Genomic DNA, 14,964 nt, shown 5'->3' with positions numbered 1-14,964 from the left:
GATCACAAGGTCGTTGTAGCTAGGCTCAATACCATTTCTTCCAAATCCATCAGAAACAAACGCAAAATAATTTTATTTAAAAAGCAGATAAAGTGTCACTAGAAGCCTTCCTAAAAGACAATTTCCATTCCTTCCGAACTGACTATGCAAATGTAGACGAGATGTGGCTCAAATTCAAAGATATAGTAGCAACAGCAATTAAGATATTCATACCTCATAAATTGGTAAGAGATGGAACGGATTCCCCGTGGTACACAAAAAAGGCCCGAACGCTGTTGCAGAGGCAACGGAAAAAGCATGCGAAGTTCAGAAGAATGCAAAATCCCGAAGATGGGCTAAAATTTACAGACGCGCGAAATTTGGCACGTACTTCGATGCGAGATGCCTTTAATAGGTTCCACAACGAAACATTGTCTCAAAATTTGGTAGAAAATCCGAAGAAATTCTGGTCGTATGTAAAGTACACAAGCGGCAAGACGCAGTCAATACCTTCGCTGCGCAGTGCCGATGGTACTGTTATCAACTACTGTGCTGCTAAAGCGGAGTTATTGAACACAGTTTTCCGAAATTCCTTCACCAGGGAAGACGAATGGAATATTCCAGAATTTGAAATACAAACATCTACTAGCATGAGTTTCTTAGAAGTAGATACCTTAGGGGTTGCGAAGCAATTCAAATCGCTTGATATGAGCAAGTCTTCAGGTCCAGATTGTATACCGATTAGGTTCCTTTCAGATTACGCTGATACTATAGCTCCCTACTTAGCACTCATATACAACCGCTCGCTCACCGATAGATCTGTACCTACAGATTGGAAAATTGCTCAGGTCGCACAAGTGTTCAAGAAGGGTAGTAGGAGTAATCCATTTAACTACAGACCTATATCATTGACGTCGGTTTGCAGTAGGGTTTTGGAGCATATACTGTATTCAAACATTATGAATCACCTCGAAGGGAACGATCTATTGACATGTAATCAGCATGGCTTCAGAAAACATCGCTCTTGTGCAACGCAGCTAGCTCTTTATTCGCACGAAGTAATGGCCGCTATCGACAGGGGATCTCAAGTTGATTCCGTATTTCTAGATTTCCAGAAAGCTTTTGACACCGTTCCTCACAAGCGACTTCTAATCAAGCTGCGGAGCTATGGGGTATCGTCTCAGTTGTGCGACTGGATTCGTGATTTCCTGTCAGGAAGGTCGCAGTTCGTAGTAATAGATGGCAAATCATCGAGTAAAACTGAAGTGATATCAGGTGTTCCCCAGGGAAGCGTCCTGGGACCTCTGCTGTTCCTGATCTATATAAATGACCTGGGTGACATTCTGAGCAGTTCTCTTAGATTGTTCGCAGATGATGCTGTAATTTACCGTCTAGTAAGGTCATCCGAAGACCAATATCAGTTGCAAAGAGATTTAGAAAAGATTGCTGTATGGTGTGTCAGGTGGCAGTTGACGCTAAATAACGAAAAGTGTGAGATGATCCACATGAGTTTTAAAAGAAATCCGTTGGAATTCGATTACTTGATAAATAGTACAATTCTCAAGGCTGTCAATTCAACTAAGTACCTGGGTGTTAAAATTACGAACAACTTCAGTTGGAAGGACCACATAGATAATATTGTCAGGAAGGTGAGCCAAAGGTTGCGTTTCATTGGCAGGACACTTAGAAGATGCAACAAGTCCACTAAAGAGACAGCTTACACTACACTCGTTCGTCCTCTGTTAGAATATTGCTGCGCGGTGTGGGATCCTTACCAGGTGGGATTGACGGAGGACATCGAAAGGGTGCAAAAAAGGGCAGCTCGTTTTGTATTATCACGTTATAGGGGAGAGAGTGTGGCAGATATGATACACGAGTTGGGATGGAAGTCATTACAGCATAGACGTTTTTCGTCGCAGCGAGACCTTTTTACGAAATTTCAGTCGCCAACTTTCTCTTCCGAACGCGAAAATATTTTGTTGAGCCCAACCTACATAGGTGGGAATGATCATCAAAATAAAATAAGAGAAATCACAGCTCGAACAGAAAGGTTTAGGTGTTCGTTTTTCCCGCTCGCTGTTCGGGAGTGGAATAGTAGAGAGATAGTATGACTGTGGTTCGATGAACCCTCTGCCAAGCACTTAAATGTGAATTGCAGAGTAGTCATGTAGATCAGATGAAGAATAATTTGGGGGGGGGGGGGGGGGGGGGGGATGTGCCTGATTCACATACTCCGATGTTACCAGTGTGCCTAAAATATTAAAGATAAACAAGTAAAATTTAGTAAATATATACATTCAAAATAAAGTAAATAAAAATGTCAATTTTAATACATCTATAATTCTTAATGTTCTTTTTCTTCATAACCTACTGTGGCATGCTGAAAAGTAATGAGTCCTGATTTTGTATGTGAAAGCTCTTAAGTTTTTATAATATATGAAACAAATGTTATTAACATTCTACATCTTTGTTCTTCATGTCAATATATTTCTCAAAATAGTCACTGTGACAACGAACACATTTCTTCTTATGAGAGACCAATTTGTTGATACCGACACTGTAGTGTTTCTGACTTTGTTTTCGAAACAGATGAAAATTGTATGGGGCCAAGTCAGGACTGTATGGAGGATGATCGATGACAGTGAATCTAAGGCACTGGACTGTTGCAGATGTCACAGCACTTGTGTAAGATTTGGCATTGTCATACAAAGGAGAGGATGCTCCGTGTGTGGTGGAACTCTTTGAATTTTAAATTCTATTATAGCACTCTGTTTTTCACAGACCGACATTGTTAAGTTACACGCTGCCATATTACACACTACAATTCAGAACCACGTAGTGGCAGAGAGCTGCAAATATGTTCACTTGAAGAATAAAGATATAGAAAGTTTATAATGTTTGTTGTTTTAAAAAGCTGTAAGAGTTTTCACATAAAATATGCAAAGGTAGTACTTTTCAGCAGGTCCTTGTATTAATACACTCACATCCAAAGCTGAACTGTTTTTTGTCTACATCCGTATAAACATTCGTATATAATCAGTTTTTAATGTCTATGATAAAAAAGGTTTTATAACCTTATGCATTTTTTTGGTAGTAATCGATATAGGAAATTCAGCACTATTATCTACACATCTCGTCTTAAAAAACACATCTGAAAATTTCTCTCTCTCTCTCTCTCTCTCTCTCTCTCTCTCTCTCTCTCTGTGTGTGTGTGTGTGTGTGTGTGTGTGTGTGTGTGTGTGTGTGTGTGTGTGTTTTGCACTGTGAGAAATGTATGGGCCAAATATGAAGGCATTATATCACGGATGTCAGAGGAAAAGGTACATGAATATCAGAAAATGTAGCTTCCAGGAAAATGAATTCAATGATTAAACTTAACATTTTCATCAATTTTACCATATCAGAATACTCCATAACTGTGCTTGAGATGATCTTTGTTCTCAAGACTTGTCTTATAACTTATTTTTCATTTGTCTTGTTTCTTTTGCTAGGTCCTGAATAGACATTTCAGCTCTAGACACATGATAGTCATATTTCTCAAGAGTTGGTAGGGTGAATGAGCCAGCCCTGCAGTGGAAACACTAAAACACTTGTCTCTCCATGATTACAATCAGTTACACCATCATATGTTGCAAGTTTTTGCAATTGTAGGTGGTGATAATGCTATTCTGTGTCTTCGTTTCTGGAAAGCATCAAATCACACACACACACACACACACACACACACACACACACACACTTGTAATGTGATTTAGGAAATGAAATTTTGGGAAACAGTTGTCAATAAATTTTACTAAACACCAAGCTTTCAGGGGACCAAAGAAGGAAGATTTCATGATTTGGAGCAGTAGGTGGTTCAGTACGTGCTTGAGAAATGCAATGAAGGTTTATCAGTTACTCAAGAAATTACCCAAATGAATGCTCTGGAGGTAAAGAAGACTTTTCCAACTGGATGCATTCTATGGGCAATGTGAAGAACATTTAAAGTGTTCCTATAAGGACTTCTGGCAGTGAAAGGGCCAGAATAACAATAATGCTGGGTGCACCAGCAGGTGAAAGGTGATTCTTTGCAGGAAAATGATACTGAAGGAAAAACTGCTTGCAGTTTAGATGTCAAGAAAAGGGATGGAAGGCAGATGATCTGATGCTAGATTAAAATAAAAATTTCAGATCACAACATTTTCAGCCATCTAAATTTCCAGTTTTATTTTTATTTTAATTTTGCTGCTAGTTTCTTCATTACATTACACCATCTTTAGGCCCCCTAACCGATGTGTAGGAAGAATCCCACATCTTGTACAATCAAAATAGGGACCAGCATACAATCGCCAGCATCCATAAGCTTCTTTTAGCAAAGTGATCCCTTCGGTCACCAGCATCTGGTATAAAGATGGACGGACGTACAGAGACTTGATGCTAAATTGGTTGGTCGTTTGGAACAAATATCCCGCTTTTAGCTTAGGGAGTATTCCGGTCTTGGAGCCTCATTTTACACCTGTTTTCAACATCTTTTTCTGTAAAAAATTATTTTATCATACAAATCAACATTAATGAACAAAAATATCTATCATAAATACTATTTAATTAATTTTTGACTGGTAAATTGATAAGTCTTTGCAGCACAAAATGGTGGCCAAAATACTTCTGTGTAGATTGCACAACTAAACAGTTCACACGGTTGAGCGTGAATTATATGTCTGTAATCAAAATTAAACACATGTGAATTAACAGAATTAAATTTTCTATGGCGTGAATCTCGAAAATCAAATTTCTTGGAATGCATTTCAAAATCGCAGCCACTTAAAAAATGTAAGTACCAAAAAAATCAACCTATTTTGTTGCCTTTAAATGCAAGTAAATAACAGAAACTGAAAAAAAAAATTTTCAAGTTTATGCCAAAATTACACGTGCCTGTTTTATTAAATTCAAAATGGCATCCATGATTTCCCTAAACAACCACAGGCAAATGTCGGGATGGTTCCTTTGAAAGGGCACGGCCGACTTCCTTCCCCATCATTTCCTAATCCGATGAGACCGATGACCTCGCTGTTTGGTCCCCTCCCCCAAAGCAACCAACCAATCAAATTGGCATCCAATTTTACCAGTTAGTGTGTTTTAATCAATTGAACTAGTTTAAAAAACACTCTCATGAAATAAGCACTTAAAGTTTTGAGCTCGATTTTGGTGTGTGTAACTTTCTTCAGCTTAACCTTCCCTTACTTCCTGGTCAATACAGTAGACCTTCATCTTCTTCAAGGCTCTCGTATTCCAAAGCATGAGTCTCTCTAGCTGAAATTCTAGCCTCAACATCGCTCTGGAACAAATGCCAGTCAGAACACTTCAGGCATTTCTCCTCCCTTTTTCTGGTGAATCAGCAAAGTGTGTGGCCGATAATGACTCTCATGACTTTCATGTTACATGGACCACTCTTAAATCCATCGTTACAAATGTCACACACGCAATTGTGATCAATTTGAACAACCTTTAAATCAAAAAACGGGTTTTGGAGCATAAGTCCCCATTAATTAATTCAGCGCTTGATTGTTCTTCCGTATGTAGGCTGTGAAGCATCTCCCCATCAGATTGAAGTCAGTCAGATGTTTGTACACATCAGCAGTAGTTTCAATAATTTCACTCTTCAGTCATGGCTTACAATCAGAAGTATCCCGTGCTCCATTCATTTCAGCGTGCTGCAGATTGTCATTCATTGAGCTCCTGTCACCAAAACCACATTTTTGATCCCACTTTTATCAAAAGCATGTACTTGAGACATCTGGTGATCGAGTACAACAACCTATTTCAATATTTTCTCCGACCTAGAATGTTACAATAGCTTTACAAAGAAAGAGAGCTCAATTAGAATCGCAACAGCCCAAGCATCGAGAGCGGCTAGGAAGGGCTAGGTGTGCTTCTATTGAACATGATATTCAGGTATAAAGAATAATTTCCTGACAAAATCCTTTTTGTCACATATTCACTTCAAGATTGGAGAACCCCCCTTAACAGAAGGCAAATATTGACGGCAGATTTTTTTAGGGGCAACCTCACCCATGAAGTAAATGATCTGATTGCAAAAATTGCACAGACCTGGTAATAATTTCTGCTGGCATGACGTCACAACTTCAAGTAATAGATGTTGTTGTGAAGAGACGTATTGAGGTTAACCTCTGGCAGCTTTATAGTGAGTGCTTCTTCAAGAAGACCATGCCCTCACTCCAAGGGGGAAGTTAAAGATAGCCTGAAACAGAATCTCAAGTAAAGCTGTTACGGAAGAATTCAAAAAATGGTGCATATACAGTACTATAAGTGGCTTAGTTGATGACATACTTTGGTATGAGTATCAGGAAGGAAAGAATGACAGTAGGCTTAAAAATGTAGATAGTGATACCAGTGATGACACTTGTTGTTGTTGTTGTTGTTGTTAGAAATACTGATCCCTCTGAGATAGTAAGCAAAAACGGAAGTGAAAATAGAAATTAAGGTAAACCATTTCTTTTTGTTTATGTTATTTTTCCTTTTATTATCAAAATGTAGACAATCAGTAAATTGCATATGTTTAGAACAGGTACAATGTTAACATTTTTAGGGAGCTACTTCATTTCATTAAAACAGTTTGTTAATTTGATTTGTTAGATTTGTTAAAAATAATTTTTTTCCAAGTAGCGTCGGAAAAAGGGTGTCGTCTTATATTCAAGGTCGTCTTATACTTGCGTAAATATGAAAAATGAAATGGAACTAAGCTGTAATTATGGCAGCAGCATCTGTAGGAACAATATTAGTGAGAAAAATTGTATCAACCAGCAGCTTACCAGAATATGAATCTTCAGATTGTTTGCACTCGGATAGTTCTCACTCCATTCCAGAATCATTGAATTCTTCCTCTTGAGCTTCCAAAAATTTCATGCTCACTCAGGAAATGTGACGTATCTGTATCAGAATTACAGTAAACTGCAATATCTAATGAGTTCACACATGACTCTTACAACAACGGAAGCAGACAAAGGCACCGTCAGGCGATGACAGCAGCTCGTATGTTCACTACTGATTCTTTCAAAGTAATTCTAGAAATTTATAGCTGAAGACAGTAACTGCCAGAGGATAGGTAGCGAGTCATCTGTTCATTGTTCTCAGACAAAATTTAGAACAGTTTTCAAGCGATAGTTTGCTTGCACATCATGATAATTGCAGCCCAACAAATACTCATGCGCAGTAATTTGAGCACAGTGTTGAGGCCAGAATTATGCTCAGGCTTGGTTGCCAAAGTGTTACAACTGAAGAAATTGCATAAAGGTAGGAAATGCTGCATGTGTGCAAAGTTATTGGTCGTCCCTGGTTTATAAAATTTGTATATTCAGCAAAAGTGTTTAACAGTGGTTATCTATAAGTTTTCAAGAAACCAGACTCCAGTGTAAGAGTTCAAGGACTTGAAAAGGCTAGGCAGTTGCTGATAAGGGAGTAAAGGCATTAAAATTCAGAGACAATAAATAAAAACTATTTCTGTTTGCTGCTGATGACATTGTAATTTTGTTAGAGATGGCAAGGAACCTAGAATTTCAGTTGAACAGAATTGATAGTGCTTTGAAAAGAAGTTGCAAGATTAATATCAAGGTAATATAATGTAGTCAAATTAAATCAGGTGACTCTAATGGAATAGATGAAGAAATGAAACACTAGAAGTAGTTGATGAGTTTTGTTATTTGGAAGCAAACTAACTGATGATGATAGAAGTAGAAAAGACATAAAATCCAGACTGGCAGTAACAAGAAAAGCATTTAGAGGCTTCACAGGATTTTTTCGAAATGTTGACTGCGACACCCAATTTCTTGAACTGTATTGTCACTGAGGATAAAACCTGGTGTCTTTGGTACGACCCTGAAATGAAACGGCAAAGCATGAAATGGCATTCTCCGACATCACCTTGTCAGAAAAAGGTCAGAGCTGAAAAATCACGCATCAAAACGATGCTCATCACCTTTTTCGATAGTCAAGGCATTATCCACAAGGAATTTCTACCTGAGGAAATGACGTTGAACACTGCATGGTGCTATGAAATTTTGCCCGATTTCATGCAACATCTACGCAGACCCCTGTACACACAAGAAGGTTCCTGGTTTTTTGTTCACAACAATTCTCTCCCACACACAGCCAATATTGTCTAACAGTCCTTGGCAAAAAAGGGGGTGGTTCAACTTGAACATCCACCATACTTGCTGGATCTCAATCCTCCAGACTTCTTTATATTCCCTCGATTCAAACTCACTTTGAAAGGGAAGAGATTTGATGATGCACCTGACATCCAACAAAACATGACACATCTTTTGAACACCGTCCCAAAGGAAGAGTTAGTGCAAAGTTTCCAGGACATGTATTACAGAGCTCAGCGGTGCATAGTCATGGGGAGTGACTATTTCAAATGCCAGTAAGGTAACTGTAGTTCATAGTTCATCTACATTAATGTTACAGGACTGTTCGCTGAAGTTTGTCAGACGTTGTAAAACAGCTTCATACTTTATAAATGAGTTAATGTGTTAAATATTTTACATTAAGCATATAAGCAATGGGAAAGGTTTGAAATTATGCTTGAAGTTTTTTGGAAGTCACTTAATTAATAGCATTATAATTTTATGTATCTCAGTGTTCAAGGTCATATCTACTAAATGATCCTTTCATACAATGATGTAATTGCGTAGGTACATCAATGGTATATGTGGATACTGTCTGCATTTTGTGTTGCAGATAGAATAGGTAGTAAAGAAGTAATAAATTAAAATGTCGTGTTTGATTCTGAAGTGGGTTGGGTTGGGTTGTTTGGGGGAAGAGACCAAACTGCGAGGTTATCGGTCTCATTGGATTAGGGAAGGATGGGGAAGGAAGTCAGCTGTGCCCTTTCAAAGGAAGCATTCTGGCATTTGCCTAGAATGATTTATAGGAATCATGGAAAACTAAATGAGGATGGCCGGACGTGGGATTGAACTGTCGTCCTCCCGAATGAGAGTTCAGTGTGCTAATCATCGCGCCACCTCGCTCGGTGGTGCTGAAGTTTTACAGCACCAACAGTGAAAATGCAGTAAGAAGTAAACTTTTTTCCTTTCATAATTTTGTGAGGAACATCAGCACTAAAAAGTTTTGTCAAGGTTTGAAATTATGAATAAAGTGTATTGGTAGTCACTTAGTACTCTCTTTCTCAAATGCTGGGTGACTAAAATGCGGGTATTCACATGCAGTCAGCTATGCTGCCTCAAGACAAATGCACAGTTTGTAACTTTGATACTTGTTGTATTATTTTAAACTTTTTAACCTAAAATTATACTGCTTAATGGGTAGATTATGACATCTTTGTCCACCTGCTTAGCTGAGTGATAACGTGTTTGCCTACCATGCAGCAGGCCCGGGGTCGATTCCCAGCTGGGTTGCTGATTTTTCTCCACTTGTGGACTGGGTGTTGTGTTGCCCTCATCATCCTTGATCATCACTGTCACGCAAGTAGCCCAATGTGGCACAGCTGAAGTAGGACTTGCAACTCGACAGCCAAACTTCCCCAAATGGGGCCTCCTGGGCAACAGTGCCACACCATCATTTCATTTTGTTTATGACAGTCAAAAAATGTTTAATTTTGTCAATAATTACACAAAAAATTCAAAATAAAATTTTTGTTGCCCCTGGAAACTGTTAGATAGGCAACCTGCAACTAGTTCTGGGATAGTTGCTTAGCATTATATGAGGGTTGGAATTTTAATAATGGCAACTATTTATTTACAGCTCATACAAAATAGATACATGTTTCAAAGTTTTACTGACCTTCAAAGTATTCACAAGCATTGTGTATAACTCGTTGCCAGTGTTGTGGAAATCGTCAGATACTTCTAGCAGTGCCAGCTGTGTTGACAGTTCGAGCAGCGCGGTCTATTTCCCGATGAATTTCTAGCAGCTCTGAAGCAAATGTTATGAAGTATTTCCTTCAGTTTAGAAACTGAGTTGAACTCACGAGGGCTTAAGTCAGGGGAGTGCAGTAGATGGTATAGCACTTAGCAGCCCTATCATTCAAACAAACCAGTAACAGGTTGCACTGTACGTGCTTGAGCCTTGTCCTGCAAAATGATTGTCAGGTCCTGCAGAAAGTGTCATCACTTCTGTATCTATGCGGTTCATTTTTGGAACACAACTTACAACCAGCTTAGAGACAGAAGTGATGACACTTTCTGCAGGACCTGACCATCATTTTGCAGGACAATGCTCAAGCACGTACAATGCAAGTTGTTACTGATTTGTTTGACTGATGGGGCTGCTAAGTGTTATACCACCTACTGCTTCAGAACTGAGACTGTGCCCCTCGATCTGTCAACACAGCTGCCACTGCTAAGAGTATCCTATGACTTCCACATAGCTGGCAACGGATTACACACAATGCTGGTGACTACTTTAAAGGTCAGTAAAACTTTGAAACACGTATCTATTTTGTACGAGCTGTAAATAAATAGTTGCCTCTATTAAAGTTCCAACCCTCGTAGGTTTTGTAGTGTGGCAGTGTGCAGAAGTGTGGTGTGACCAATAAACAGAAGAGAAGAGAAGCTTTCGAAATGAGATGATGCAGAATAATGCTGAAGATTAGACGGGTCAGTTGACTAATTAATGAAGAGATACTGAATCAGTTTGGAGAAAAAGGAACTTTATCGTACAACTCGACTAAAAGAATAAATATGTTGTTCGGACATATCCCGAGGCATCAAGGAATTGTCAAGGGAGGTAAATGTGGCAGGTAAGAATTGTCAATGGAGACAAAGTTTCAAAATAATTTAGTGTGGTGTATTAATGCAGAGATCAATAGGCCTGCAATAACAAGCTTTTATATTGGTTATTTTGTCTACCTGCTGCTTTCTCCAATATGCCATGCCATCTGTGCAGTATCCTACCACATTAAGACTTCTTGTGCATCATTCATAGTATTCCTTTTCAGGTTTTAGGATTGTTTTCTAGTATTCATCAAATAATGGCTTGTGGTGAGATATTGAAACCCTGCCATTGTGTCTGCTGCATGCCATCAGGAATTAAGTTTTGTTCAAAAATGTAATTTCTGTTTTCAGAAATAGTCAGCCATATGTATAATTGCATTTTCTTATTATACTGTGCACAGGATTTCCGTAATTTGAGTTATACCCTGCCATCTGTTAGAGGACTCGTGATTCATATGGAAGACAGACGCACGTCAGTACTTTTACCGAAGAACAGATATGATCAGGTAATTATCATACTTTATAAGTTTTGAATATATTTTAATAAATTCCCATGAAGTGTAATAATTAGAAAGAAAGGATTTTTGTAACAATTGAAAACTAAACTTCTCTTTGGTGTTACTGAAGATTTGAATTTTTCTAATTAAGAAAACTTAAATCATGTTAAAATTTATCTCAGCTGTATTGAAGAAGTAATAAATAATTTATTGATCATTTTCTATGAATGTAGAATGCTTGTACGCATGCAGTTTGTGTGTATTGTATTAATGAAAATTATCTACTCAAAGTTTTGCACCTCATGCAGATCTGTGTCGTCATAATCTGCTGCTAGGTAACATTCAGCTCTGCGAGTCATGGTGCTGCAAAACTTTGTCCACAATATTAATTAGTTGTTTGTGAATTAATGTTTCAACACAGTTCATCCTTATCCAGGGTGGTGGTTTTGTTTCAGAAGAATAGCGATTAGTAATTCAAAATAACACACAAACTTTATTACAAGCAAGATGAAACATAACTGTGCAGAAGTGAGTGGCCATCTAAAAACCCAAGAGAAAATTAATGCTCCTCAGCTTAGTAGTTGTGTTATTGCTTTGCTTCATTACACAAAACAAGTTTGACACTTAGTAATGGCGCCCTGTTGATTGTACATGTCAACTAATGGTACTTTTCTTGTCTAAAGAAAGAAGCGTTGAGAGTGAAATTTACTAATGTTGCATCTTTCTGTTAATTGTGCATAATTTTGACTTCCATCAAACTGTGTCGAATGCCACTTGTTGTTGTTATACCATTTATTATGGTTTTTTTAATATGTAAAGGTGGTGATTTATGTTGTTAGGCTACATGTTTCAAAAATACATCTCAGTGATTTAAATTACTTTATTTCAGAATCAGTGTTCTGCAAGTATCTTGATTGTAGAACAGGTTTTTTTTTTTTTTTTATAGAAAAGCCACAGTTGTATTATTTTGGGAATTATCATTACATTAACAAACTGAAGCTTTGTGGTCAAATTTCAGTACCTTTGTGAAAAAACTCTGTAAAGAAAAAAGGAAATTGATTGTAATAGCTGATGACTTTCATATTAATATCACAGTTGAAAGCAGGGATGCGTCAAGGTTCACTGACGTAATAAACTTGATTCAAGCCACTAGGGTAAATGCGCAGCCAGTGACCTGTATTGATAATATAGTAACAAATTATGTGTTTGAAGATGTTTATAAATTTTCTTAGATTTATTAATATCCAATCACACAGCGATATCCATTGGATTACCAAAAATAAATAAATTAATTTCATGTAGCAAAAGTCATGTGAAAAGGAACTTCAATGAAAAAAATTTAACTGTGTTTCATAAGTAAAGAGAGGTTGGATGGTCTTATGACAGCTACAGGTGTATCTCAAGTAATAGTAACTTCAACGAATATTTAAGTAGCTCTCAAAATTTGTAATGAAACTTTTTCACTAAGAACCCCATTTAACAAAAGAATTGGGGTGTAAAAATTCCTAGTGTCAGGAAGAGGCACGTCCACAGCAAACTGAGATATATATATATATTTTTAAAAAAATGTAATTTTACTGAGTATGCTATACATTATAAATCTGTATTTAAGAAAGTCGTGAAGGCAGCCAAACATATGGCAGACTTCAAGTTCATTTTAAAACATAAATATAAGACAAAGGCATTGTGTTCTGTTGTCAAATCAGAGTTAGGCATTAGAGTTATTAAAAATGTAATTATCTGGGATTAAAGTAGATGATAGCCTTATAGTAAACCCAGCTAAAACATCAGAGGCTTTAAATGAATTCTTCATAAATGTGGGAAAGCCAGATGTTGACGTAGCAGAGTATCAGAGTAAAGTTAATTCCTTTGGACTCAACCAAGAACCAGAGTACCTTACACATTTTAAAAAAGTCACAATAAACGAGGTGGAAAATGTTATATTATCATTTAAAAAAATAAAAGCTCTGCTGGTTGAGATGGGATACTTACTAAAATGATTAAAGCAAATATTGCATAACAGCACCTCTGCTAACTTAAATCTTTTGAACAAGGGTGTTTTCCTGGTGTGCTGAAGTATACCAAAGTCAGAACTCTGTTCAAGAAAGGTATGAGGGGAGACATGTGAAACCATTGTCCTATTTCTGTTTTTCCAGTCCTGTCAAAAGGGTTAGAAAAAAATAGCTGCATACCAGGTCAAAAAATTTAATGTAGAAAATTATATTATTTTAAGCAGCTTATTTATATTCCAATAAGGAAAAATACACTCTGGATACAGAAAATACCTTTATTGAAAAAATATGCAAACCAGTGGACCATAGGAGTATGAAGTAGCAAGTATCTTCTGTGATCTTGCAAAAGCCTTTGACTCCGTAAACAGAGCATTGCATATCTACGCACTCGATAAATATGGTATCAAGGTAAATGATCTGAAATGGCTTAAATCACACTTGAGAATAGAAAGCAAGGCTAACCATCACTTCAAATGAAGTGAACTATTATTCTAAATGGAGTTCAGTATCACAGTGTGTGCCCCAGAGCTTCATTTCAGGGTATATCCTGTTCCTATACCACATAAATGACTGACCCATAAATATAAATTCCTCATCATTTCTATTTCCTGACAATAAGTTTGTTTTAGTTGAAGATGATGATGCACAAAGATTTCAGAGTTCTGTTGTAAGCACACTGGATACTCTGGAAAATTGGTTCTGATTAAATGGGTTGAAACTGAACATTGTTAAAACTGATATGGTACATTTCAACACCAAACATTCAAAATTTGTAGAATTTAAAATACAATTTAACAATTGACTTATGGAAGAAGTTGACACAATCAAATTCCTTGGACTGAACTTAAGTTGAAATACACATATTGATTTTCTGTCATTAAACTAAGCAGTTGTACATTTGCAATTCAAATACTAGCAAATTATACTGATATGCACACACAATAAACAGTGTATTGTTGCAATTTTGAGTGTGTCATTGGGTATGGAATGTTATTAGATATGTGTGTACTGCATAGCAAAAAGAATCTTGTTGTCCATTATTTCAGAAACTGCATATCCTGCATATCCTAACTGTCCCCCCCCCCCCCCCACCCCCTCCCCAAATATACATTTATGAGATTATAATCTTACTTCAAAGAAGACAAAAGTTATTTGAAGAGAATCATTTAAACTACACATAGAACATGAGAAATAAAAATAATTTTTTGCTACCCACACACCAACTGAAGTTGTATGCTCAGACTCCGCAGTAGATGAGGATGGCAACATATAAGAAAATTAATGGAAAAAAAACCTATTTAATATGAAGCTGGAGACTCTAAAATTAAGGCTCCAGTGGATTTTGTGGAATAAATGCTACTATTCGGTAGAAGAATTCATATATGATGAAATGATGATTTTAGCAAGGAGTAATTTAATGTCCGGTTTTTAATTTTATGTGTAAATATAACAAAACAGTATTGTTACTAGGATGCTGTTATTAACATTAGCTGTTCTATGTTTATGGTGAAATCTTACCACAGAGAAGTCATGCCTGAAGGACTCATTGTCAGTGTTTAAGGAGTCATGGTACACTGACAGTCTTTCATAATCTCATGGCTTTTAGTGAGTTCTTGATATAACCCTCTTTTTTCTCCCCATGTGTAATTAGTTTTGGTGTACCAATCTTTAGCTCCTCATCTCATACGAACTAATGGTAACTATGACCAAGAAAGCTAGCGCTTCTGTACCAGATCATGTTAATCA

The 14,964-nt window shown here is 37.1% G+C and overlaps 1 protein-coding gene across 1 annotated transcript in view; it reads left to right on the top strand.

Annotated features, from left to right (window-relative positions):
- LOC126298656 (zinc finger FYVE domain-containing protein 9) overlaps nt 1-14,964 on the top strand; it is a 390,138-nt gene that overhangs the window by 300,106 nt on the left and 75,068 nt on the right. The window contains exon 13 of the mRNA XM_049990071.1: nt 11,111-11,215. Within this exon, the coding sequence (XP_049846028.1) occupies nt 11,111-11,215 (105 nt within the window). The remainder of the gene's footprint in view (nt 1-11,110; nt 11,216-14,964) is intronic.

This window comes from Schistocerca gregaria, chromosome X (assembly GCF_023897955.1).
Source record: "Schistocerca gregaria isolate iqSchGreg1 chromosome X, iqSchGreg1.2, whole genome shotgun sequence".
NCBI classification, from domain to species: domain Eukaryota; kingdom Metazoa; phylum Arthropoda; class Insecta; order Orthoptera; family Acrididae; genus Schistocerca; species Schistocerca gregaria.
The sequence above is the reverse complement of the archived record's forward strand: the minus strand, read 5'-3'. Positions and strand labels throughout refer to the sequence as shown.